Genomic DNA, 22,799 nt, shown 5'->3' on the forward strand with positions numbered 1-22,799 from the left:
GATCCGTATACTAACGGGTAGCGGTTTACAGATGTGTGTGGTGAGACCCGTGGGGGTAAAGGAGAGAATGGGTAGGCCGATAAGGTGCTTTTGTGGCATGATTGGGAGATGCCGGAGGGGAGAGGCTGAGAGGGGCCCCGCCTCGACCAGAGTGTGTGCCAAGTTCAGCGGCACCATCGTGCGTTGACCGACGTTACTCTGAATCCCGGGAAGTTGTGTACACGCTTTTAGAACCGGCATGGAGTTTGATGTATATCGCTCATGGAGGCTCGACAGGGGGAGGGATATTGACATCCGGGTGAGATGGAGGTCGTCCGCGCCTCTCTTGCTTGTGATACTGCTTGCTGAGTTGGCCCTTCTTTCCGAGTGGTGGCAAGATGAGTTTTCCCTCATCCGATAAGCTCCGAGCAGCGGATGTTTGATATATCGAGCCACGCCCGAGAGTAATCCGGGGAACTCTCCACAGAGCGATAAGCCACCTCAGAGCTCACAGGGAAATGTGATGGGTCAAAACGCCATACTATCCGGGCCTGTCGAGCTGGCAACCTGGAAGTGCAGAGTGCAGACCGACCGCCTGTTGACGGCCAGAGAACACAGGCAGCCGTGACGCAGGCATCACCAGCACCAGGAATCGGATGAGACATCTGGGGGAGAGAGAAAGTTGCGTTGACGGGTGCTGTGCGCACAAGCTGTGCTGCAGCTGGTTTCCCTTGCAGCATGGATGGAAGCAGCGAAGTTTTTTCTGTGGGCTGCCCTGGTTTTAGTCGAGCGCCAAGACATGGCTTTTGGCGGGGTTGTTCCCTCTAGCTCCAACTTTCACACCCCACCTTTTCTCAGCCGAGGGGCAGCGAGGCACCACAAGCCAGCGAGGGGCAGCATTTCGAGGCTTGCCATTTGCTATCACCTATGCACATTCTGCTTCCTTAGACGCGGCCATCTGAGATAAGACATTGTGAGAGGTAAAGTGAGGTTGTAATTTGCCAGGTCCCAACCATCCCAAAGAGGCAGTCGACACCATCAGGATGAGCCAGAACACGGAGCGAAACGCGAGGGCAGCCTAACCATGAGGAGACATCTCTAACACAGACCGGGATACCTCTCATCATGGTGTGTGATGCACAGCGATGCGCCTGCGTCTCTCTTCCTGTTCACCGACTCCACCAGCGGCATGGAATTTGACTCCTTCCCGCTTGGGGTGGTCCTAGTTTTCTTTTTGTCTCGCCTTTTTTTGGCGGTCGACCAGTGAGTGTGGTTTTACAACGCTGACACCCCCAAGCCCAAGCCTCCTTCTCCTGCAACCACACACGAGCTTACTACAACCGTCCATTCTTCGTACGCTCCGGCCGCAGCAGGATACGTACCTCGCCTGGCTCTAGGACCTTGGAGTCAAGAAGCACTTCCTCGCCTTACTTTCCGCCCTCCCCTTCTTCCTCTTTTCTTCTTCACCATGAGCGCCCCCGCCGACTCTGCCCAACCTCTGGCGTCGACCAGCAACGATCAGGTTCCCACCTCTGCTGATATCAACACCAGCGATGCCTCGAGAGGACAGTCCGCCTCCGCCTCCGCCAGTGCCTCCGAACTCGCCCGTACAAAGATAACTCTCCAGGGCGCCCTCAAGTCGTTCCAGGACTTTCCCATTCCCGGTATCAACTTCATCGATATCCTCCCCTTGTTCCAGGACCCCGCCATCCACAACGCCCTGCTCCGCGCCCTCGAGCTCCAGGTGCTCGAGTTTGTTGGCAGCTTGAAGCCCGATGTGGTTGTGGGGTTGGATGCGCGGGGTTTCCTCTTCGGCCCTTCGCTCGCCCTGAAGCTCGATGCGAGCTTCGTGCCCGTCCGCAAAAAGGGCAAGATGCCCGGCCCCTGCGTGACGGCTGCCTATGAGAAGGAGTACGGCACCGACTTTTTCCAGATGCAAGAGGGTGCTATCAAGCCGGGCCAGAAGGTCCTGGTCGTGGATGACATTATTGCTACCGGTACGTTTTTCCTGAACTGAACTAAGTGGAATATTGCGCCATTGCGGCGGCCATTCACCACCCCTGGAACCTCCCCGCCAATGGGTTTCCCAAATTTTTTAGCACCGCCCCCTGCTTTCGAAAAACACCGGCCGCCGTTGCGGTCATACGTTGGGAAACCGCTCAAAAGCTTGGTTCTTCCGAGCTTCCTAAAAAGCCACAAATGAAACGAGCCTAGACTAACACAATCTTCACTCACAGGTGGATCTGCCGCGGCCGCTGGCACCTTGGTGAAGCAGCTCGGAGGTGAGCTGGTCGGCTATCTCTTCATCCTCGAGATTGCCTTCCTCAAGGGCCGTGAGAAGCTCGGTGGCGTTCCTACCATTACTCTCCTCGAGACGGATGAGTAAAATAGCTCGGCCGACATCGGTGCTTACACACTGACAACACACACGCAACAACACAATTCGGCGGGCTCTTATCCGACATATCCATATTCGACGGTTTCCGGGCTTTTTTATTTTTCAACATGAAACAGTTTAAATACCCCTACATTTGTTTTTTCTTACACGGGATGATTATTCGTCAATGATGGGTGTGTGCGCGTGTGGATTTTTCTTGGCCGATAGACTACTACTCCTACTGTGATCTTCAGGCAAACGGCATGGGAGCTTTACTGGATGGGCGTTGTGGTTTGTTCAAAAATCCGGAGTGGTGATTTGTGATGTGGTTGTGGGCAATGACATCATCACTATCAGGGAAAGTAATCAAGTAGACTTTGGGGCATGCTGATTGTTTCTCTTGTTGTACTACCACTCACTACCTACACTCTCGCCACGTTGCCTCGGTTGTGGGCGACGGGCAAAAATGAATAAAAAAAATAACATATGAATCGCTCTTTCATAGGTTCATGTGAGATATGGGACCAGAATAATATCTTCTCGTACTGCAATCAAGTAAGTGTGTGCTGCATCTCCCTCAAATCAATCAATATCACATCACATGCATCGATCATCAGAGGGCAAGTTCGCACATACACCCAAACATCAAGGTTCTCAGTCCTACCCTCGAGATGTAACAGCCAGTCTAGATTGATTGACTGCACAAATAGTGGATAAATCCAATGTCGACTATGGCAACGGCCCAGCATAAAGTGCAGGGGCAGCATGCAGCGGCCTCTAAAGATGGGATGAAGAAACATACTACTCGTATACATCCAACGCTAAATGCAAAAAAATAAACACTTCTAACCACCATCATCTAACCTCACATCAACCCAAACACAATTACCGCTCACCAAAAGAATCCATATACACAAAATTCCATACCTTAAAAATTCACACCACCCACTCCCACCCGTCAATCATATCTCCCTAACCCTAACCCCCCACCTACACCTAAACTCCTAATCAACCTCATCATTATCCCCCTCATCAACAATCACATTCCTGACCCTGAACCCCGAGCTCTCCACAAACCACCTCCTCGCCAACCCCATCCTCTTCGCAGCCCCAAGCTGCTCATACCCAACATCCCCCCCACCAACCATCACCATCGGAATCGGATGCCTCCTCGCAAACCCAGCAGGCGTCACCTGGACCTCATCCAGCAACGGCCTGATCAACCCCGCTTGCTCCCTCAGATGCGCCGCCGACGACGACTCGGCCCCGTCATCATCCGACACAACCACCACCAGCTGCAGTGACCTGAACGAGGGCGAAAATGCGGGAATGTTGGCCAGCTTGGTCGAAAAGTTGCACCCGCCCCTGCGGATGACGATGACCTGGTGGTCTCGCGGGGCAGAGTCGGGGAGGACGGCGTCGCAGGCAGTGCCGGCCGCGTAAATCGTCGACCAGGGGAAGTGCTCTATCGGGACGGGTCCAAACTCGGGGATGCGAGGCGCGCGGGGTGGGATGATGTGCGCTGGTAGAGGGGCGGCGCCAGCCCTGTGGGGGTGACTGCTGTTCGGTTTATCACCAGGTTGTAGGGCAGGGCCTTTTTGGGGGTGGAGGACCTAAGCCCCGGGATGGAGGTGGCGTCTGGGAGCTGGAGGTCCAATGAGGCAGCAATTTGGTTGAAGAGTGCTTTGACCATGGAGCCAAAAGCTGGAACAGAGACCCGGGGAGAGGCAACGGGGGGAAGCTCGGCCTTGGCGAGAAGGTCTTGTAGGAGGTCTGCGTCGAGCTCTTCGAGGTCTTCTTCTTCATGGGTGTCTTCTGTTTGAGACAGTGGTTGTTGGCCAGCTTTTCTCCCATCGTCACTAGCCGCGGGCTCATCATCAAGCAGGTTGATTTGATGTAACTGTTGGAGTTTGGCGAGAACGGGGTCCTTGATCAGCGAGAATCTTGGATCTTGGATCTCGCCCAGTATGGCCCGGTCAAAGATGATGGATTCGTCCTTGCCCAGCAAAACGCCATTAACTTTGCTGACCCGCCACTCACGCTCACCAGTACCACTATCCTCCAGACGCATTGACATCTTGAGTCCCGATAGGCTGGAAACACGGATACGATCCGCACTTAATCTTTCCAGATTCTGACTGCCCAGTAGAAAGTTGAAGGAGCTGCCTCCAACAGCCTGCTGCGCGTTCGAGGCGAATTCCAGGGTCACCTCCTCTGGCTGGTACAGTTTAGCGCAGATGCCATTGTCAGGCATAAGCTCTGCAGGGAGTGTCCACGGATAAAGCGTGTAGTTTGAGCGAGCCATGTGTTGACCAGACATTTGCCCTGCATCGATAGCGTAGGCGGAAGTTGGGGAAAGCTGGTGAAGATCCAACAAGCGCGCGGCGTGGTAAATGTCATCTCTTGCTGCAACGACCGACCCTGATAATGGCGTGGTTTGGGGCCGTGGCGGGCATGTGTTTGTGTACTCCTCGTTAGGATAGACAGTCAAGTATTTGCGAGGTGACCGTCGTCGGCGAGGACCATCTTTTGGCGGAGCCTTGGGAATAATGAGTGGGTGTCCCTCGGTTGTGAAAACATAAGGGGCATCCAAAGAGTTTAGCGGGTGTTCGTCGTCAAAGAGCAAGTACATGTATTTGGCGGTCTCTCCGAGGAAAAAGCTTTCCATGCGGTCGCTCTTTTCGCCATCCAAAACGTTTTGCAGGCCTGCCCAGCCGCAAGGGGTCCAGCAACGTCTCGTGATATCCCGCAACACCATCTCACCAACGTACAGATACCAGGGGTCTTTGGTGGCGCGATATATGTGGTATGTCGACTCGATGAACTCTGGCCGCAGCGGCCACCAGCCGAGTCCACCCTCAACTGTCTTATCACGAAGTGAGTACCGCTCAGGAAGCGCAGCATACCTCGTCCATATGGCGGTGTATAAGAGGTTTGTCTCAATGGCTTCCTCAACCTCACCAGCAAGAACAAGGAGCCCCGAGTAATACGCGCCCAGGCTGTCAACCCAATTGGATACTAAAGATCCTGTCCAAAGGTTAACGTTGTCATAGTGGGGGTGGTCTTTTTCATTGTAAAGATGGCGCTTGATGGCTGCGTGTGCCAGATGCCATGCTTCCAAAAACGAATCGGCCGAGTTTTCGGCATCGTTCAGGGGAGGGAAAAGAGCGTTGGGATCCAACCAGTTGTCACTGTCGATGCCGCCCCTGTGTTTGCGTGCAGGAGCCGTCCGGTTAGGGGGCTCATGTCCAGAGAGTAGAATATGTGACTTCAAAGCATACTCGAAAAAGCTGTCAGCGCCCGCACCAATGACGGCATAAGCTCCGATCCAGTGGCCTTGCTCGGCATCCACACCAGCCCCTATAAGTCCTATCTGGCTTTTTCTGTACCAGACAGCCCAGAAGGCACGTTTTGCAAGTTGCTCGAATCGCGGGTCGCCGGTCAGACGACTCAGAACTGTAAACTCGAGCACCAGTGACCCCGCGCCAGCGCTACACGTTTCCGTTATCTCCAGTGGGCCTTCTGGTGGGTTCATGGGTGCATTCTCATGCATGGGTGAGTTGGTATAAAAGGGGATGCCATGACGGAGGTTGACACGCGGGTATGGCATTCCCGTCTTGGTGTAAAAGGCCGGCAAGAGCCTCTGTCCCAGATCCAGTGCTAATCTCAAAATTTGCCCATCGTACTTGAACCCGTTTGGCCAAACGATTGGTTGCGAATATAAGGGGTCATCCGTCTCGATATGGCGAGGTTTGTATCCGGTTATCGGCAGCGCGCCCACGGCAAACAGATGGGCACTGAGAAGCCCACCAAGGCCTCGAATCACCGTCTCAAAGACTTGAACCTTGCTGTCGACATCGAACCCACGACCACGCTGGCCTACTCCTGAAGGTCCAGGGCTTCCATCTCCGTACTGTTCGACCAAGGCGGCTACCCCATGCTGGAAATCTGCAAGGGCTTTCGGCCCAGTGCCTCGTTCATCTGGTGGCGCAGAAGCCAAGATAGCCAAGGTTGAGAGGCTGTCTATTAGCGTGAGTGAGTAGTTGCCCAGCACGTCATTGAGCTCGACATTTCGTGGGTTTTTCGCATCGCGGGTCAGTGGGACACATGATACTGGACGGAGCTTGGGTGGTTAGATGTTAGCTATGATAAAGTTACAAAGTAATCAATGGTGGCGCAAATATGCATGCATACCTCGTCCTCGGGGAAGGCAATATCCATATAATTATCAAAGCCATGGTAAAACATGTCAACGGTCTCCTGGCGTAACTCTTTTATCCTGTCCGTTGACATGGCCGCAACCCCGACGTGGCCAGGGGCCAGCATCACCGCCACAAGACACCATAGTAGCATATTCCACCCTATCCATGATATTGGGCGGAGAATCGGCCGTGTGAATATCATGGTACTCTCGGGGGGCATCTGGGCGCGGGCAGATGCGTCAATGGGAATTCGGGTTGCGTCGGATCGGGAGCCGCCATCGCTAAGCAAATCGCGATGGTCGTGGTCCATGCCGAAAGGGCATCATACAAAGTAAAGCCCGGGCGACCACATGGGGTTACTGTCCAAGTGTCGTGTCGTTGCGATCGTGCCGTCACCAATAATGCCACCTGGACAGCTTTCAAGGTTCGTGATTTCCAGCTGTTGGAGGCTTGGCGTCAGCCATTGCTGCTGTGGTGTCAAGGAAGGCGTTGCTGTCCTTCTGGAAGGACCCGCTTTTCCTGGCTCTCGAGACTTGGCAATTCACTGATGAGATGGATTACGTAAACCAGGCCATCAAGGTGCCCGTGTGCGTGACAACGAGCGCCCACAGAGCAAATCCACAATCGAAGGCTCTCGTGGGACTTTGGATGAGTTGACACTGCTAAGGCTCTCGTGGGACTTTGGATGAGTTGACACTGCTAAGGCTCTCGTGGTTATAGTTTCAACATAAACTTTGACCGAAATGTCAAGATTGTCAATCCACCAAGCCGCCAGCCACATCACCATGAAGAAGCGAGGTTCGGCTGTGTCGTACAAACGCAACGCTGGGAACGAGCCAGCTATTATGAGATAGATCGAAAGGCTCTCTTAAGTGAGGCTACTATCGAGTCTCTATGGTCAAGAAAATCTAGGTGGTTACTCTAATAGTCGGCACTAATCCTTCGTTGTACACAGTGCACCCTCTTGGAGTTCGCGGCCGTTGGTCGACGGTTTACCCACTGGAATGAACAGCCGCCAGCCCTCTCAAGTATTCCAAGTCTCAGTGACTTGTGACAAATTATGTTACTTTGCTGCAGCTCGTTTCTTTGCCTTCTACCAAGCTGTATGCACACACCCACACACCTATCCCAACCACATCAGCCGCCGATCTCCAGTTCGTTATCTTCACCTTCTTTGTGTTTACGTTCCCCAACTGACGAAGTTATGTGTGGGATGACTCTGTTCTGTCAAAGTGGCAAACGGGTAAGAATACCTCACCACCTCGTGGACCTGACCTGCGACAGGCAAGCCGCTGTCACGAACAGTGATCGTTGCTTTCAAAGCTCTCACCAGTCCTCGCCCCCAACTGCTGAAAACATGGTGACCAATCCTCGGCAGAACTCAAGCTATAAGCCGCCGAGGTATCACCTGCACCTGGTATGGACTTGCGAGAATTGTTCAAGGCAGCTAGCAGCGTGGCTTGTTCCAGCAACCAGAGTGGCGGATCCTGAAGAGCACAAAGTCCAGTCCAGGCCTATCACACCACGCTACCCCGGACGGATGATCTCGAGCCGTCCACGCCCATGCATATCAGTCCAGGTTCAGCTTTTCGCGGATGAATCCGTTTGTCCGTCGTTCGGCGGCCGTGTGAGATGTCCCGCTTTCTCCTTAGTAATTTGTGCCATGTGCACATTGTACAGACGAGAAGGATTCACTGAGGTCAATGCTCTAATATTGGTAGATTGAGCTGTGTGAAAATACCCGAGTTACCCGACGTCCGGCTGTCTCGTCTCGATTCAGTATTGTCGGCATGCGGCACAGCGGCTTGTGGGTGGTCGAAAGGAGCTATCTCAGTTAACTCCGAGTACCTACCTACGATTGGAAGAGGGTGATTGCACAGATAGATGGGGAGCGGTACGGGCTCCACGATCAGCAATTCAGAAAGTGGTTCAGGCGCCTAATAATTTTGGAAATGGGCTCGGTTTCTTTTTGGTTTTTTTTTGGTTTTTTTTTGGGGGGGGGTGGGGGAGGGGGGTGCTCGGTAGTTGCCGTTATCTCAGGCTGGTCAGAGTCCTTCGCCCCCATTGCACTCAAAACCGCGTGAGTGGGTATGTAATCCTCGAGATAGCTATTGTCGATGGGGTTCGCCCCGGTGTTATTGGTTGTGGAACAGGAGCGTTCAATGTGTGAGAAACTCAAACTGCCTCCGCGTTTGAACTCTATACATGTGCACCCAAACGGAGAGGGTTATGCAGACAGGTATCACTGCGGATGCTGAATCAGTATCCTATTCGGAACTGGCATCTGATTGCCCATCACCTGCGTGCAGTTGTCAGTTTGAAACAAGTATGAATTCGCTGGTAGGTGCGCAAACTCTCAAGTTGGCAAGAGTAGACGGTAAGTTACTCGTCAGGCATTAGCAAAAGAAAGCTTGACTTCAACTTGCTTTACGTCGAAGAAACGGAAGTCTTGACCAGTTGCTGTTATCTACCTATGTTCAAGAAATATACGGCAAGGGCCAACAAGAGCAAGCATCCCCTGTCGAGGTGGAGCAGGAAGAGACAGAAGGAATCAGATGAGAGTGATCAGAGGCGGCAAGTGTAATTCCTGTCCCGCCGTTAGACTTTTAAAGGCTTACTCCCCTTTTTACCTCGCGCTGCCTGTATCTGCCGTGGGTCGAGGCACGTGTCCGCAAGGCTCCATGGCGGCAGTTGAGCTCCTGTCTTCACAGTAGTTACTCCGTTCTCGCCTTCCCAGCAGCGCAGACGGGATTCATCAGCCCGCTCTTTCCCTTGGACTAAACTCCCAACTGAACCTGAAAGCAACCACGGGCAGGTAGCGAAGAGAGGCTCCACTTTCCCAGAGGTATAAACCCCCCTCGGGAAGAGATTGTCTGAAACATCACCAGCTTGGTTTCCCGGCATGTTGGATTCGAGGCGTGAGGTTCGTTGTCGAGGTCCGTACTGGCATGATATCGACATGCAGTCCATATGCAAAGGACTGGAAATATCAACACACTGGTCTGGTATACTTGACCCGCTCATCGACAGTAGAAACCCAATGGAGTTTGCATCCCATGATGAATCGTCATGCTCCCTTTTCTCTATCTCTGTCCCGTTACAGGCTGTACGATAACTGATTTCCTACACTGTGTATCGTTCAATTCATTTCATATCTAAGCGTTAGTTTGTCCAACCAACTCCAAATGTTCTTTTTGTTACAGATCACAACTGACAGAAACCTCCACCAACACATCTCACGGCGCTTGTTTCACATCGGACTTGTTGCTCGCACTCTTGCATTCCCGCTCTCCACCCGCAACGGCAACCCGCATCTCGGGATTCCATTCCACACTGTTGGGATGACTTTTTGGCTGTTGGTGGCTTACTGCTTTCTCACTGTGTTTGCGACATGGTCCAATCCCCCAGCTTTTTCCGCACTTTTTGTGTAACGAACATCTCACAACAAGCTTTCTTTGTTCCCGCAAACCCGTCCGTTGGAATGACGGGAGGGGGTTTGTTGGCTGCTGTCTCATGAACTGAGACTTGTTGGTGTTTTTTTTTTCGGTATTTTACCAACAGAAAGAACAAACACACCTCACACACCCATAGCTTCGGTGTGGGGTGCAGACGGAGGTGGTCATGGGACCCGACACGTGATGTCCTTCATCTTCATCACTTCACCTCCGAGGTCGTTGTCAAAGCTGACACCGATCTCGGGTTCGGAACCAATGATACCGGATGATTCGTCAATTCGCGATCTCCGATGTCTTGCTCAGGAAGCATCCATATCCGAAGAAAGAGATGCACATGCGGCTCTCGGATCTCTGTCTTGTTTCCGACCATGTTTCCGAGTTGAAAGATCCGAGAACTTGGTGAACAGGCAGGCCGCAATATGGCGCCGTATCCGTCATGAAATCCACATCGTCCTGTTTTTTCGTTTCATGGTGTTGTCAACCAGCATCTTTCTCAACGCCTTTCGGCAAAAGTCTTCAGAGACTGTGTGATATGTTGATACAGCCTCTCTACTCTCCAACGTGTGCCTCGCAGAATCCCAGACAAAAGGACCGCCCGCTTAGCCTTCGGTCCTTCTCTGCGGCGCAAAACTCCCTTGGGGCTGTGAACTTTGCTCTTCCCAAGAAAAAAAATAGGCGATACCGAAACGCCTGACTGTGTGTGTGTCTCTCTCACACACAGTTGCATCTGCTTCGCCAAAGAAAATGGCTGGGCCTCATCGAGATCGATGCAAGATGCTGGCAACAACATTGATGATAACGACAGCAACAACAAAAACCCCGATAACTTTCGGTCCCATTCCCCGCCCATCTCCCGAAAACAAAAACCAAAAATCACACTTCACATGCTTTTTAATAGAGCGACGAACCTCTTTCCCTTTTCTGACCCTAGCACTACAACTCTCCCCAAGGAAACTATCACCTCGTAAATCTCGTGTCGTAACCTGTATGCAACACAGTTCCCCCGATTCAGGTTTCTAGTGCATGTCAGGGGGAGTTGTTTTAGCTCTTTAAGGTGAGGTCCGGGCTTCCTTCCCTTCCCCCCTCCCCCTCCCCATTCCCACTTGGTGTGGGAAAGTCCGTAATCCGGACCGTAATCCGGATCCCGGGGTGTGACCTAGCCAAGGAACCCCCCGCGTTGGGCTTGAGGGGCGGACCCCGCCGACTCGGCGGTGATCCGCCCACCCGCCCGGCGCTAAAACACGCTGTCCACGGTGGGTAACGCCAGTGACGATAGCGTTAACTTGGCGGCGAGGGGGAGTTGTATTAGTTTGAAATACGGGTTTTTAATACACTATGATACCAGGCCGTGTTTTTTTTGTTTTTTGGCAACGTTACAGGAACCACCAACAAAGAACCAGCCCCCAATCTCCCCCCCCCCCGGTGATGGTGCACAGTACTTTTGTTTTCCTGGGTAAGTATGGTTTTATGGTCCGGGGTTTGGGGTTGTTTTCTCGAGGAACAAGGGGGAAAAGCCACAATACAGTTACAGTGTGTGATATCAAAGATCAAAGCCTTCCTCACCTCGTCCTCGAGTAGAAGGTCCGCTTGGGTCAAATCGGCCTGATGGATATTGCTCACCCCGTAGCAACGCGGTTTAACACGATGTTTTTGCTTGCCCATTTCCAAGAAAAGGGGGCTGTGTAAAAAAAAAAAAAAATCCAACCAGAGCAGCAAGCAAGCAGGCCACTTCATCGACGACGCGCCACTAAAGGGCCGGCGCGCCAGAGACATTAGGACCTTGCAGCAACTGATTTCGTTGTCGTTGTCAATCAATTCTCCACTTGGCACGGCAGAGGGGGGAAATGCTTCGCTCTTCGCTGTTCGAAAGCGACCCCCAAGATTTTCCCCTTTTTCTTCTTCTTTTTTTGGGGGGTTTTTTTTTTTAACAAATCAAGTTTAGCTAGCCTTGGGTTCCTTTGCTTGACGTTCCGCTGGGGCTTACTTGCTTGCTGTTAAGCATCATCATGCATTTTACGGCAATGGTTTGTTGTTGTTTTCTTGTCCCCGACGAATATCGGACATTAGAACAACAACCAATAGGAATGATGATATCTTTTCCTCTTCGACAAAGAAAGCTCACCGCCGTCCGCTGAGCAACAAGTCTAGCCTAAGCAAGTCACAGTGGCTTGCTGAGGGAGATACGGTTAGAAAAGTTCCCGTGGGGTTCCGCTCCCAGCTTGCAGAAAATCACGATGAGTTGCTCACGTGATAGATGACGAGTCGTCCCCCCAAGACTGGTAGCGTAGCGTTTGTGACCGTTTGTGGGCTTAGGGGCGCAACTTGTCGTTGACACTTGCTTAAAACCGGTAGCGTGGTATGTGAGGCTCTTGTGCTCTGCCCCACGAGCAGGGTCTGGTTTGGGCGATTTAGCCCCCGTCGGTTATCGGAGTGTGGGTTAAATAGAGAGTCTGAGACTTATACTGGATCACAACTGCTGGGTTTTGTCAGCGGCGAGAGAAAGAGAGAGAGATAGGGACAGAAAATGCAAGAGAAAGGAGATAATCATACCGAATACGCATCACTTGTTCGAGCGAGAATATCTATCTCCTCTCATTCGTTCAGTCGTATCGTGGAGATGCTAAAGTTGGCAAAAAGGTGATGCATGTCTGCAGTTTAAGAGCAATTGTCCCAAAATGGAAATTCTTGAGTGCTTATTTCTTGATCCACCAGCCCTACGGGGTTTGACACGGACATTGAGAGGTGGGTTTCTCAACTGAGAGCGGGGGAAAGCATCAGGAGTCTGTCCCTCTCTCTGCCTCTCGAAATAATGTGTCGGTTCTTCATTCAGAAGAATGTCTCTGATTGGTATTCCACAAGACATGTCAGATCCTTAAACAGTCTTGCGCCGGGTGTTCAGTCTGACTGCATTAAAACATCATCTCTGTCCATGCTGCACGACAAATCTGTAGCAGAAACTGGTGGTTGCACAGCCATCCCGTGCTACCACGAACCCTCTCCACAGTGACACCCAGCCCCCTCTCCTCTCGGATTGGCGCGACTCCGCACGCAAAACAGGCAGCCGCTCTCGGTGATTCTGCCCAGATCGACAGTGGGAGCGAAAGGTGAAGCAAATGTACAACAAGATGCGAGAAGAATCAGAGATATTCAAGTTTTTTGTTCAATTTCTGTCAATTTGCGACAAAAGTTTCGGGAGATACAGCTCTGAGAGAGCCTTCTCATATATCCTAAAAAAAAATATAAAAAAACAAATAGCCTGCCCGACCAATGGTATCTATACGTATCTGCGGTGCTTTGCCTCCCCCAAGTGTGAATCCATCCTATATTGGTGACGCCGTATGAAACACCACGCCCCCCCACCACCACCGTTACCGAACCACACAAAAAATTGAAGGCTACTCTGAATTGGCTTTGTGTTTGAGCCCAGAACAAGACAAAGGTGAATATGTGAAAATGTTGAGGGTTGTGTACGCGCGAGCATTAGTTATTTCTCCACTCTTTTGCCGAACCCAATGGTGTGTGTGTGTAATGTAAAGCCGATCTGTGAAACGTGTAGATGAACGAATAAAAGTACAGAATATGTGCATTCTTGTGTGAAAAAAACAGGTATAGTGTTGTTTATTGGGCATATGTGGCTCTTGTCTGCATCATTTGTTCGCAGGCCTGTCGAGCGACACGCTCGCTTCGGTGATGACTCGGCTCGCGGGCTGCCGAGTGTTGCGATGCGGCGTCGTCCTCATAAGCAAGCTCCATAGATTCGGGGCTCATGCTGTCTTCGACTTTGGGGGTCTTGTTAAAGATTTGGTCGAGATAGTCGTTTTCTTGTTCCGAGCTAAATTGGGGGGCGGTGCTGGCGTCGTCGCTCATCATGTCGTAAGAGGCCTGTCGTGCCGCCGCCGCCGCTGCGACATGGTGAGCATGACCCTGGAAGGCAGGGTGATGGAGACCGAGCCCGTTCGACCAGTCACCCATGACATGTGTGTTGTGATGGCTGTTTTGCGAAGTGGCCCTTCGACGGGCTGCTTTGTTCTTGCGCCGTCTTGTACCAGTCTTCTCATCAACTGTGGGCTCCTCCATACCAAGCTTGACAAGCATAGCCTCGATGTGCTGTGGCTTCCAGTCCCAAACGCGACAGCCACCGCTTTCCTTCATGCGTGCAAGTATAAGTTGATATCTCTTTTCCTCGTAGTATCGGTGGGCTTCCATAAGTCGCTCGATCTGGAAGCACTGGTTAGCAAAGGAAGACAGAGTCAAGCATTACACATCAGACTGCGCTTACCTCTCTCTTCGGCCAGACACCATACTTGGCAACGGCACGCGAGACCTTCATCTGAAGAGCCGCCTTTTCCCAGTTGCCTTGGTGCTTCTCCGAGTACTTGGCCTTCATCTCTTCCCACATGCCCTTCCCCTTCTCCGAGATGAACTCTTTCCGGAGCTGGAAGAGATACTTGTCATCATCGGGTGCATCGTCCCGCAGTGTGAGCTCATCCTGATCACCATCATCCAATTGACCATTCGCGCCTGATTCTGAACCTATTTGAGGTGTTGACTTGGGTGTGCGAGCTGGTTTTCGTGCCGGTGACGGCTTCTTGCGCTGCTGGGGTCTTCTTCCGGGACTAAGAGCCGCGTGGGACGGGTAGCCGCCGAGTAATACAGAGGGATCACGTAAGTCTTCAATGCCTCCAATTCTGGGGGTCGTGTTTGGCCTAAAGTGGGATGGGTTTGGCTGAGCTAAGACGGGAGCGTGTCCGCCGTTGGAAGGCATGCGATGGTGCATGTGTGGCGGCTGACCCAGATACGGTCCCGACGGCCCCACTTCAACATTGAAGGCGTGGTACTCCTGGAAAGGCTGGTGTATTATCTCCCCGTTGTTGGCCGAAACATTGTAGGATCCAAGATAGGGGTCGATTGGCGGTGGAACCTCAGATTTGGGAGAGGATGGGTGGTGGCTCATTGGGGGAGAGTGAGCCATGTACATGTCAAAATGCCCTCCCTCGGTGGCCGCAGGATGGACTGTCATAGGAGAGGATCCCTGGCTGCTGTTGTTGACGTCGTAACCGCTGTAGTACATCTTGGATGAGTTTGGGGGTGTTGGGACTTGTGGTCCAGGAATGGCCGACTGCGAATGGTAATTTCTCATCGGTGGCTTTGAGGTGGCTCTTTGCTGCAAAGGCGGACTGCCGGCTCCAGAAACTGGCGTGAGGAGTGTCGAGTCTGCAGCGGCTGGGTAGTTGAAAGAAGAGACTCCAGAGATCTGTTTTGTTCTGGTTAGCCTAGGGTGGATACCGTGAGATTGGCTGCCACATACAGCGCTGTAGGGGTCAAGGTCCGGTGACGAGTAAACAACAGAGGCAGGGCCGCTGGTGCAAGCAGTAGAACCGGGCAAACTATCGTGATGGTGGTGCGCACTTGGCATGAGATACTGGGCGCTGGTCATGTCGACTGTGATCCGGAGGCGTTTGAAAGACCTCCTGGGAGAACCGCTTGGAGTGCTGGAGCTGGAGCTGGTGTTGACGGCTTCTTCCGAGTCCGAGCCAAGTTTGTGGCAATCGAGAAAATCCTCAACAAGGGGTGATTCGACGGCTTCCGATCTGTCTTGTTCCATTATTTCAGCCTCAGGTTCAAGCAAAGATTCAAAGAAGATGGCGAGGTTGTGAAGGGCGTTCTCTCGAGATTGTAGTGATGTTACAGTCACTGACACCGGGGCAAGCAGGAGGGATCTCACCTTATACGCTGGACTCAATGTCTTGGAGACAATTCTGAGTGCGGCCCAGGCGTGGGGCAGAGTGCGGCGTTGAAGAGAAGGGGGAAGCTTGAGACAGAGGAGCTGACCTGACAGGCAAGGAGGAGATGCCGGGAATCTATATTCAGAGAGAGGACGGGAAGATCGGAGCTTGCCAGTGGGGCCCAGGGGGTCAACGCCGGGGGTGTGTCTTCCCCAGTTCGAGAATGCTTTGCTACACTAGGAAGCACCCCATGTGAATGATGAGGGCACTCTTTGAGCAGTGCCACACACCTCGCCGTGTTTGTACTTGCGCACTGCGTATGCGGGAGTGGTCCCAGGCAGGTACCCAGGTACAAGTACGCACCAAAGTGACAAGGCTTTCCCAAACATGGGGGCAGTTAACCGCCCGTCCACAGTTCGACATATACTGTGTCTTCACAAAAGCAGACACACGCAACAGCCCATACCAACTGGAATCGAAACCGAAACAGAAATCGACAAAGCCACTGCTATTCGAACGGAGCGGTTAGTGAGAGCGGCCGGAAGACACACTGGCAGCTCTTAGACGAGGCTCATTCCCAGAGTTGGTCGCCATTGCTATGGCCCATCTCTCGTCTCGAAAGGCGTTCTTCCCCAGGCCTGCGATTTTCCATGCAGCAGCCCAGGAACAAGCCCATCAAGGAGGGGTGTATCGTAGCCAAGATCATCCTGATTGATGGCTAGACAGACGGCTTGCTCCGCAGGCTCAGACTGGCTCAAGAACGAGTAAACGTGGGGATGCGCCGCGGGGACCGAGAGAGGCAATCCATGGAGCTTGGAGCCCGACAGGGCAGACACGGAACGTTGTCTTGGATGCATCCAGCACGCAGGGAGGTCAATTCCAGGACAAATTATTAATGCAGAAACGGCAGAGAATGTACCTGTTAGCGTTTGCTTGATCGGGCAGAGAGCACCACTCCCAAAATTGAGCCCCGAGCTCAGGCGGCGATAGGGCTCTAGCTTTGGGGGACGAGAGGGGTCCTTGAACCCGAACAAGGGGGACGCTTTCTTGGCCAGGAGACCAGTCTCCCCCCGGGAGCTCCAATTGTGAAGGCGGCGGAGACAAGAGCTGCAGGGTGCTAATAAGGTGTGACCAAAGGTGGGGTGCACGACATGGGTGTTGAATCAACCCTTGAATACTGTATTTACCGTAACAGCATGTTACCGAGCAGCTGGAGTAGGTACCGTGACAACAACCACAATCACCACCGAGATGGTGTGTAGACCCCCTGGCTGGGAGAGGACGACAGAGAGCTTGAGCTTAATCCAAAGCCCTTGTTGCGCCACCAATGTGGGACACCCTATCCAAACAGCCGCCCCTCTTGCTGTTGGTGGCTCATAGACGCCAAAAGGAACCGTCCGCCCGCCTGGCATATGTTCATCGTGGATGCTTGCCATAACCGCGAGCTAGCAGCCAACTGCGTAGTTTAGGGCTGTCCCGGCGTCTATTTCGTGTGTCTGTATGATATCCGACAAAGTGATGGTGAGTTATCAGATGGTGTTGTCAGAAGTGCTGGACAAATGCCGAGTCCCAGTTGCGGTAAATACTGGTGATTGTGAGCATAGAGATCGACCGTTCAGCCGTCACAGGGTCGGGGACAAGACGTGGGGAGTTTGGTAGAGGTGGTTGTACGAGACTAGACAGAATTACCCCGCAGAACTGTATGGTGTAGAACTTCGAGTCCGTGAAGGTGCCTTTCTGCTCACCGCTTGCACTCCATTTCATTTACCGGCCCACGGCGGCCAGAAACGGGACCGTGAGGATGATGTGTAGCCGCAAGGTGGTGAGAAAATGGCCTCTTGGAAGAGCTGGCTGTGAAACCATGAAACGGCTGTGCCAGTCATACCCTGAGACTGTCGTACTGGGAGAGAGGCTGTGTCACCTCAACCACACCTTCAAGTCTGGCCCGACAATCGCTGCCGAGCTGCAGCAGTAGTAGAAGAGAAAATGGCATGCCATCGAGGTAAAAAAGCGGTCAGAGAGAGAGATGTGCTGAAGAGATGGCCCACAGGGTGAATGAATGGAAGCCACATGCAAGCGCCATCACTGATGGTGCAAGATGCTGCTTTGAAATTGGCCATCTTGTCTTGCGTGCGTCGATGCAATGGTGGATGCCGCGGGATTAGGCCGGCTTTAGGCTGGAGGGGAGAGTGGGGAATTATAGAGCCAATCATAGCACACCTTCTGAAGAAGGAAATCGATGACTATCGTGCATGGGCCATCGTATGTTTCCACAATGTTTCGTTCGCCTTTGGGCTTGCACCCCAATGCAACATCTTGGCCAATCTTTGTCCCCCAAAGGCTCAAGGGCCAGCCACGACAACAACCCTCCAAGCATCCAAGACACGACAAATGCTCAACACGAAAAGAACCTTACGTATTCCTCGGCTATCCCAGAACCACCACTGCTGACTATGATTCCCTTTTAGAGTTCTCCAAGACGCTGTGTAGAAATCCGTCTTGTGCCTTTCACTACCTCGAGGCTTTGTCTCTTCTCACTCTTCTTCCTCACGGGCTCTAAAAACAGCCATGGCTTGTTTCGAACCCTTCGCCGAGCGTGGCACAGAGCCGGTCGGCCGGTCGGCCATCTGCGTCCTTCAGGGCAGTGAAAGATGCTGTGTGGCCCGGGCACCACAGCTTTGGCGGTTGGCGCTTGAGGTGCGGCAATCGTCAAGGGAGCCAATCTCGTCGATTACCGGTCCGCCGGGTACACTAGCCCGCTTAAGCGCGTCTGCCAACCTGAATTTCTTCACAACTGAGATGATGAACTCGAAGAATCCGCATGATAGCCGCCTGCCTGAGAACTATTGAGTTTGGGGCCCTCGGATCTATCTACTATCAGTGTGCGACTCGACCAGTTGGGATAAGGTTTCGAAAGTCAGAAAAGATGATGAACTCTCGCCCATCGCGCTTAAGCAGAGCCGCCATTGGCTGCAGAGGCGACTTTATGCAGCCATCACCACCAACAGCCGCTGGTTAACGCGCCCACATTGTGGGAAAACGCGGGGAAAGGGCGAGGTTAGTATGGAAGGCATTGGATCCTTCAAGGGCTTCCCAGAGACTGAGATATACGAAAAACGAAAATGAGATACACCTGGTCCTGAGATGATGTTCCACGCCGAAACCCATCGGGGCCTTCAGCTTGACCATGTTGTCATGACATGGCATTGCGCTAATGCTGGGCGTTGTCCCGTCCCGCAACTAGCTCTGTCAGTTCGCCAATCAAGCCTTCCACTACAGGGTCCTCGACAGATAGACTTTCTACTTTTGGCTGTCACCCACCCCGGCAGATGCTCCATCACAGTCATGAAATGAAGCTATTATCTGACCCTGCTGGCAGTGCAATACAACTCAGCTTGTCTAAAACTTGACAGTCTCTTTCTCTTATCGAGAAACCCGTGACGCGTCCTTCTCACGGAAACCCAGTGCCTGTCCAGCTTCGAAAAAGCAACGGGTCCCGTTCGGGGCAAGCTTGGGCCGCAGAGTTGCAGTTGATGTGAGAACTCTGCAGGCAAGCGCCCTCGCAGCATTGCTGGGAGCGAATCTTTGCTCCCATTGGTCACCGACGGGCTGTCAACTGCAGCGGACCACACCACGAGTTCATTATGGAGGAGCAGACGACCGCACGCCTGTTCCAGGTTTCAGTCTCGGCCCTGAAATCCGAAGTTCCGGCCCCGGGCCTAAGGGACCAAGAACTCTCCGCCGTATCCCGCCATCAGCATTTTGCCCGGTTTTCGTCCCTGGTCATGCCACCGTGTGCTCGGCTTTCCATTTCGTCAGCTGTGCTGCATGCTGGCCGCCGGGCACACTTGATGAAATGTAGGTAACGCAAAAATCACCAACAAACTTTGTCAAGTACCGTCCCGCCCCGTGTGAAGCCGCCTCCACGGACCCGGTGCTTTGGAACGATGCAATAAGGATCACAACAGCTTGCAACGGATGCGGCCATGTCACTCGGGGAGCGAGTCGTCTATCGTCTTCTTGCGCCCGGCTGTGGTCATAAATTGACCCCACGCACCTTGGCAGCAGGAGTAGAAAACCCCCAATTGTTATCGGCCTAGGAAGGGACGGTGGAAGATGACATCCCCACTGGCTTCGCGTCGGCCCGTCTTTGGTGCTCTTGTCAGAATCGATGTATCAATGCGACATGGGGCCCATGGACAAAGATTATCATCACGACCAAGTTGTTGATCCACACAACTGTTGGATAGGCCTATCGTGTCCAGTGCTTCGGACCCAGATGCAGACGGGGAAACCAGGGTTGACATCCGGCCTTCTCATGGACTGCGACTGGATACAGCTTGCCCATCGAGTTGATCTCCACACCGCCGCCCTTATCTGCTACCCCTCAGTTCGAATATTCGTCGCCTCGGGACATCACCATCCGTCAAGCACGGCAGTGTCGCTGACGGTGGCTGTTCGATTTTACCAAGTTGAAGGATGACCCTGTTGCACAACATTGGGAATAGAGACCCAGCAGAAGCGAAGGCGCGTCACAGAGTGTTGTGGACGAAAGATGGCGAGCTCCTACCCGCAGTCGTGTAACGAAAGCTAGGTCCTCTTCGTCGTAGAGAGCGCTGCTCCGCGGTTCAAGATAAGCTTGTGCGACAAGGCTTGCTTGTGCAACTGTCATTCCACGTAACACACACACCCGGCTATCGAAAAGCCCTCAAGCCTTCTCGGGAGGATATTAAAGATCGGAATTGAGAAGATCAACCGCGTGTTGCGGTGACTCTAACATTTACAATTAGCCGGCCATGATTCAGTACATACACTGACCATGCAGCCAGTTGCTCACGTCCTATCAGTCACCGAGGCTGAGGCCAGCGAGGGTTAGTACAAGTATCATGCAGCCCTGTCAAACCGGAGCCATAGAAAAGCTACAAAACTACAAAAAGTGGTCTTATTCACGCCGACTGATACCAGGCGGCAACCCAACATATTGAAGCGTCGTCGTCGCCACCCGTATGCTTGTTCAAGATGAGGTGGAGCTGAGTGGTATCGATATTTGAAATATGGCTATGGTCTTACAAAAACAGCAGTCCACATTGCCGAATCATTTGTCAGCCCCGCCAACCTTCAGCGTCTGAGTCCTCTATTCCTATTGGCCAGCCCCTCCAAGAATCGAACTTCCTTCTACAGAAGAAGGTCCGTGATTGGTCGGTTTCTCTCAGAGCAGCCCATGAACACCAAAGCTGGTTCACGTACTGGAACATGTGCGGTTCTCGTCCGGCTGTGATGCTTACCAGCGAGCTCAAAACCAGAAGCATGTCACTGTACTTGGCGGGCCCACTACACAGCCTTTATTCTTACCTCTCACTCACAGTTATGCCCCAATCTCTGTGGCCTGTCGAATTGCAGGGTCTCTCTTCGTCCCCGCTTGGTTCTCGGTTCTCTTTTCCTGACTTCCCAAGCCCAAGGTGTCGGACAAAGGAGGATTAAGCATGATCATTTTTGTTCTAACCACCTACACTGCTGGAAAAGAAGCCTGCGGCGCTGTTTCTTTGACCATCATATGGGCGAGATCTTGGCACAAGACCAAGAGATTGTTCATTGGATTCAAGAATCCCTTTGACTTCTTCACAATCCCCTCATTCTCTATGAAGAAACTATTTACATTCCCAGACATATACTGGAAATTACCGGCGGCGTAGTTGAACAGCGAGTGTTGTCGACCCTTGCCCCCCAGAAGCTGAAAGGCGGCACCGAGGTCAAGGACCCGAGATGGTCGGCGATGGGTTTGATCCTCACTGGGGTAGTGGAAGGCCCTCCCGCCGAGACGGAAACCAGACCATTCACTCTACTCGCCTCAATGCTCGGTGGCGCAACCCTAATCTTCCGCTCATCGATCATCAGAGCCCCCCTGGTGTCTCTGTTTTTGTGGCTAGACGTCGCGAGTCCCAAGGAGAGCCTGCCATTGCTTGGTAACCTCGGAGAGAGCCTCACAAGCAGGAGGCTAGCACCTGGTCATGTTTAACAAGCCACAGTTGGTTTGGAGTCAAATCGATTGCCGCGAATAGACATTCGTCTGCTGCTTTGGAATCGTGCTGGCGGCCGCGCCTTATGAGAGGGTTCCGTCCCTACTCCACTGCTGCTGCCCTATCAGATGGGCACAAGCACTTCGGTAGACGCCCTGCAAGGCAGTGGGTTCTCGGGCAGACATGGGGGCCGGAAGCATCACCATCTTCTCAGGGTTTTTCTTTTCGCCTTGGTGCGGTCATTTGCTCCGGAGCCGGTTCCCTCCAGCGTGGAACAACCAATTCGCGCTGCAGAGGCCCCTGCTGCCTGTCTTGCCGTGTGCTATACGGAGACAGAAAGCAGGACGATTGGATCACATTGCAGATGCAGTCATCAACAATTCAGAAGAAAGGGCATAGTCACCAGAGGACGCGTATGTAATCGTGGTCGGGAGGCTGGAGCCTTTCCCGTCACTGCGGATACATACGGAGGTGTTATCATTCTCTGGTCTGTCCACGTTCCGTCATGTCTGCGGCCTTCGGGCGGACATATCCAGAATGAACCGCCAGTGCCTGAGGAGCCTAAATCCTTCGAATATCAGCACGGGGCTGTAGTTGTCCTTGTGAGACCATACCTAATTCTGGAGGCCCCGATGTATCTGCATGCCCTCTCCACCATTGATCAAGCTGCTTGGGGGCCTGAATAATGGTTGTCGTCCATGGTGATCTTCTCGGTGTACATGAGTGTCCTATGAGACTTCTTCATGTGCATTACGGTCCCAATTTCCCCCTTTTAGCATCACCGTTGTCACGGCCAGCATCAATATCAACTCAATGCAGGCCCCTCTGCATCTATCATGCCGCCGTCCCAGTCGATACACACATAACCTATCTGGGATGTAACCCCGGGCCGGTTGTGGCCTCATGGCATCTTTCTTGGTTCCCTGACTCGCGGGCGATCGTCGAGGAAAGGGCCATCCAACCCTATCCGCAGTTTACCCGTCAAGATCAAGATGAAACTCGCTACCGACTTGCTTCCTTGACCGTCCCTAGAGCTAGTCCAT

The 22,799-nt window shown here is 52.8% G+C and overlaps 3 protein-coding genes across 3 annotated transcripts; 1 reads left to right on the plus strand and 2 right to left on the minus strand.

Annotated features, from left to right (window-relative positions):
* Positions 1-1,246: 1,246 nt before the first annotated feature.
* On the plus strand, positions 1,247-2,365 carry PODANS_1_3400 (uncharacterized protein; the record flags this gene model as incomplete). Its single annotated transcript, XM_001912502.1, has 2 exons — positions 1,247-1,976; positions 2,217-2,365. Coding segments are annotated over 2 exons (879 nt in total), but the record flags the coding sequence as incomplete, so codon positions are not given.
* Positions 2,366-3,360: 995 nt separating this feature from the next.
* On the minus strand, positions 3,361-6,868 carry PODANS_1_3410 (uncharacterized protein; the record flags this gene model as incomplete). The annotated part of the gene is made up of 3 exons (XM_001912503.1): positions 3,361-3,950; positions 4,055-6,479; positions 6,515-6,868. The coding sequence occupies 3 exons, from the start codon at positions 6,866-6,868 to the stop codon at positions 3,361-3,363; spliced, it is 3,369 nt and encodes a 1,122-aa protein (XP_001912538.1).
* A 6,763-nt stretch (positions 6,869-13,631) lies between these two features.
* On the minus strand, positions 13,632-15,618 carry PODANS_1_3420 (uncharacterized protein; the record flags this gene model as incomplete). The annotated part of the gene is made up of 2 exons (XM_001912504.1): positions 13,632-14,231; positions 14,293-15,618. The coding sequence occupies 2 exons, from the start codon at positions 15,616-15,618 to the stop codon at positions 13,632-13,634; spliced, it is 1,926 nt and encodes a 641-aa protein (XP_001912539.1).
* Between the last annotated feature and the right edge of the window lie 7,181 nt (positions 15,619-22,799).

The sequence above is a fragment of the Podospora anserina genome, chromosome 1 (genome assembly GCF_000226545.1).
Source record: "Podospora anserina S mat+ genomic DNA chromosome 1, supercontig 1".
NCBI classification, from domain to species: Eukaryota; Fungi; Ascomycota; class Sordariomycetes; order Sordariales; family Podosporaceae; genus Podospora; species Podospora anserina.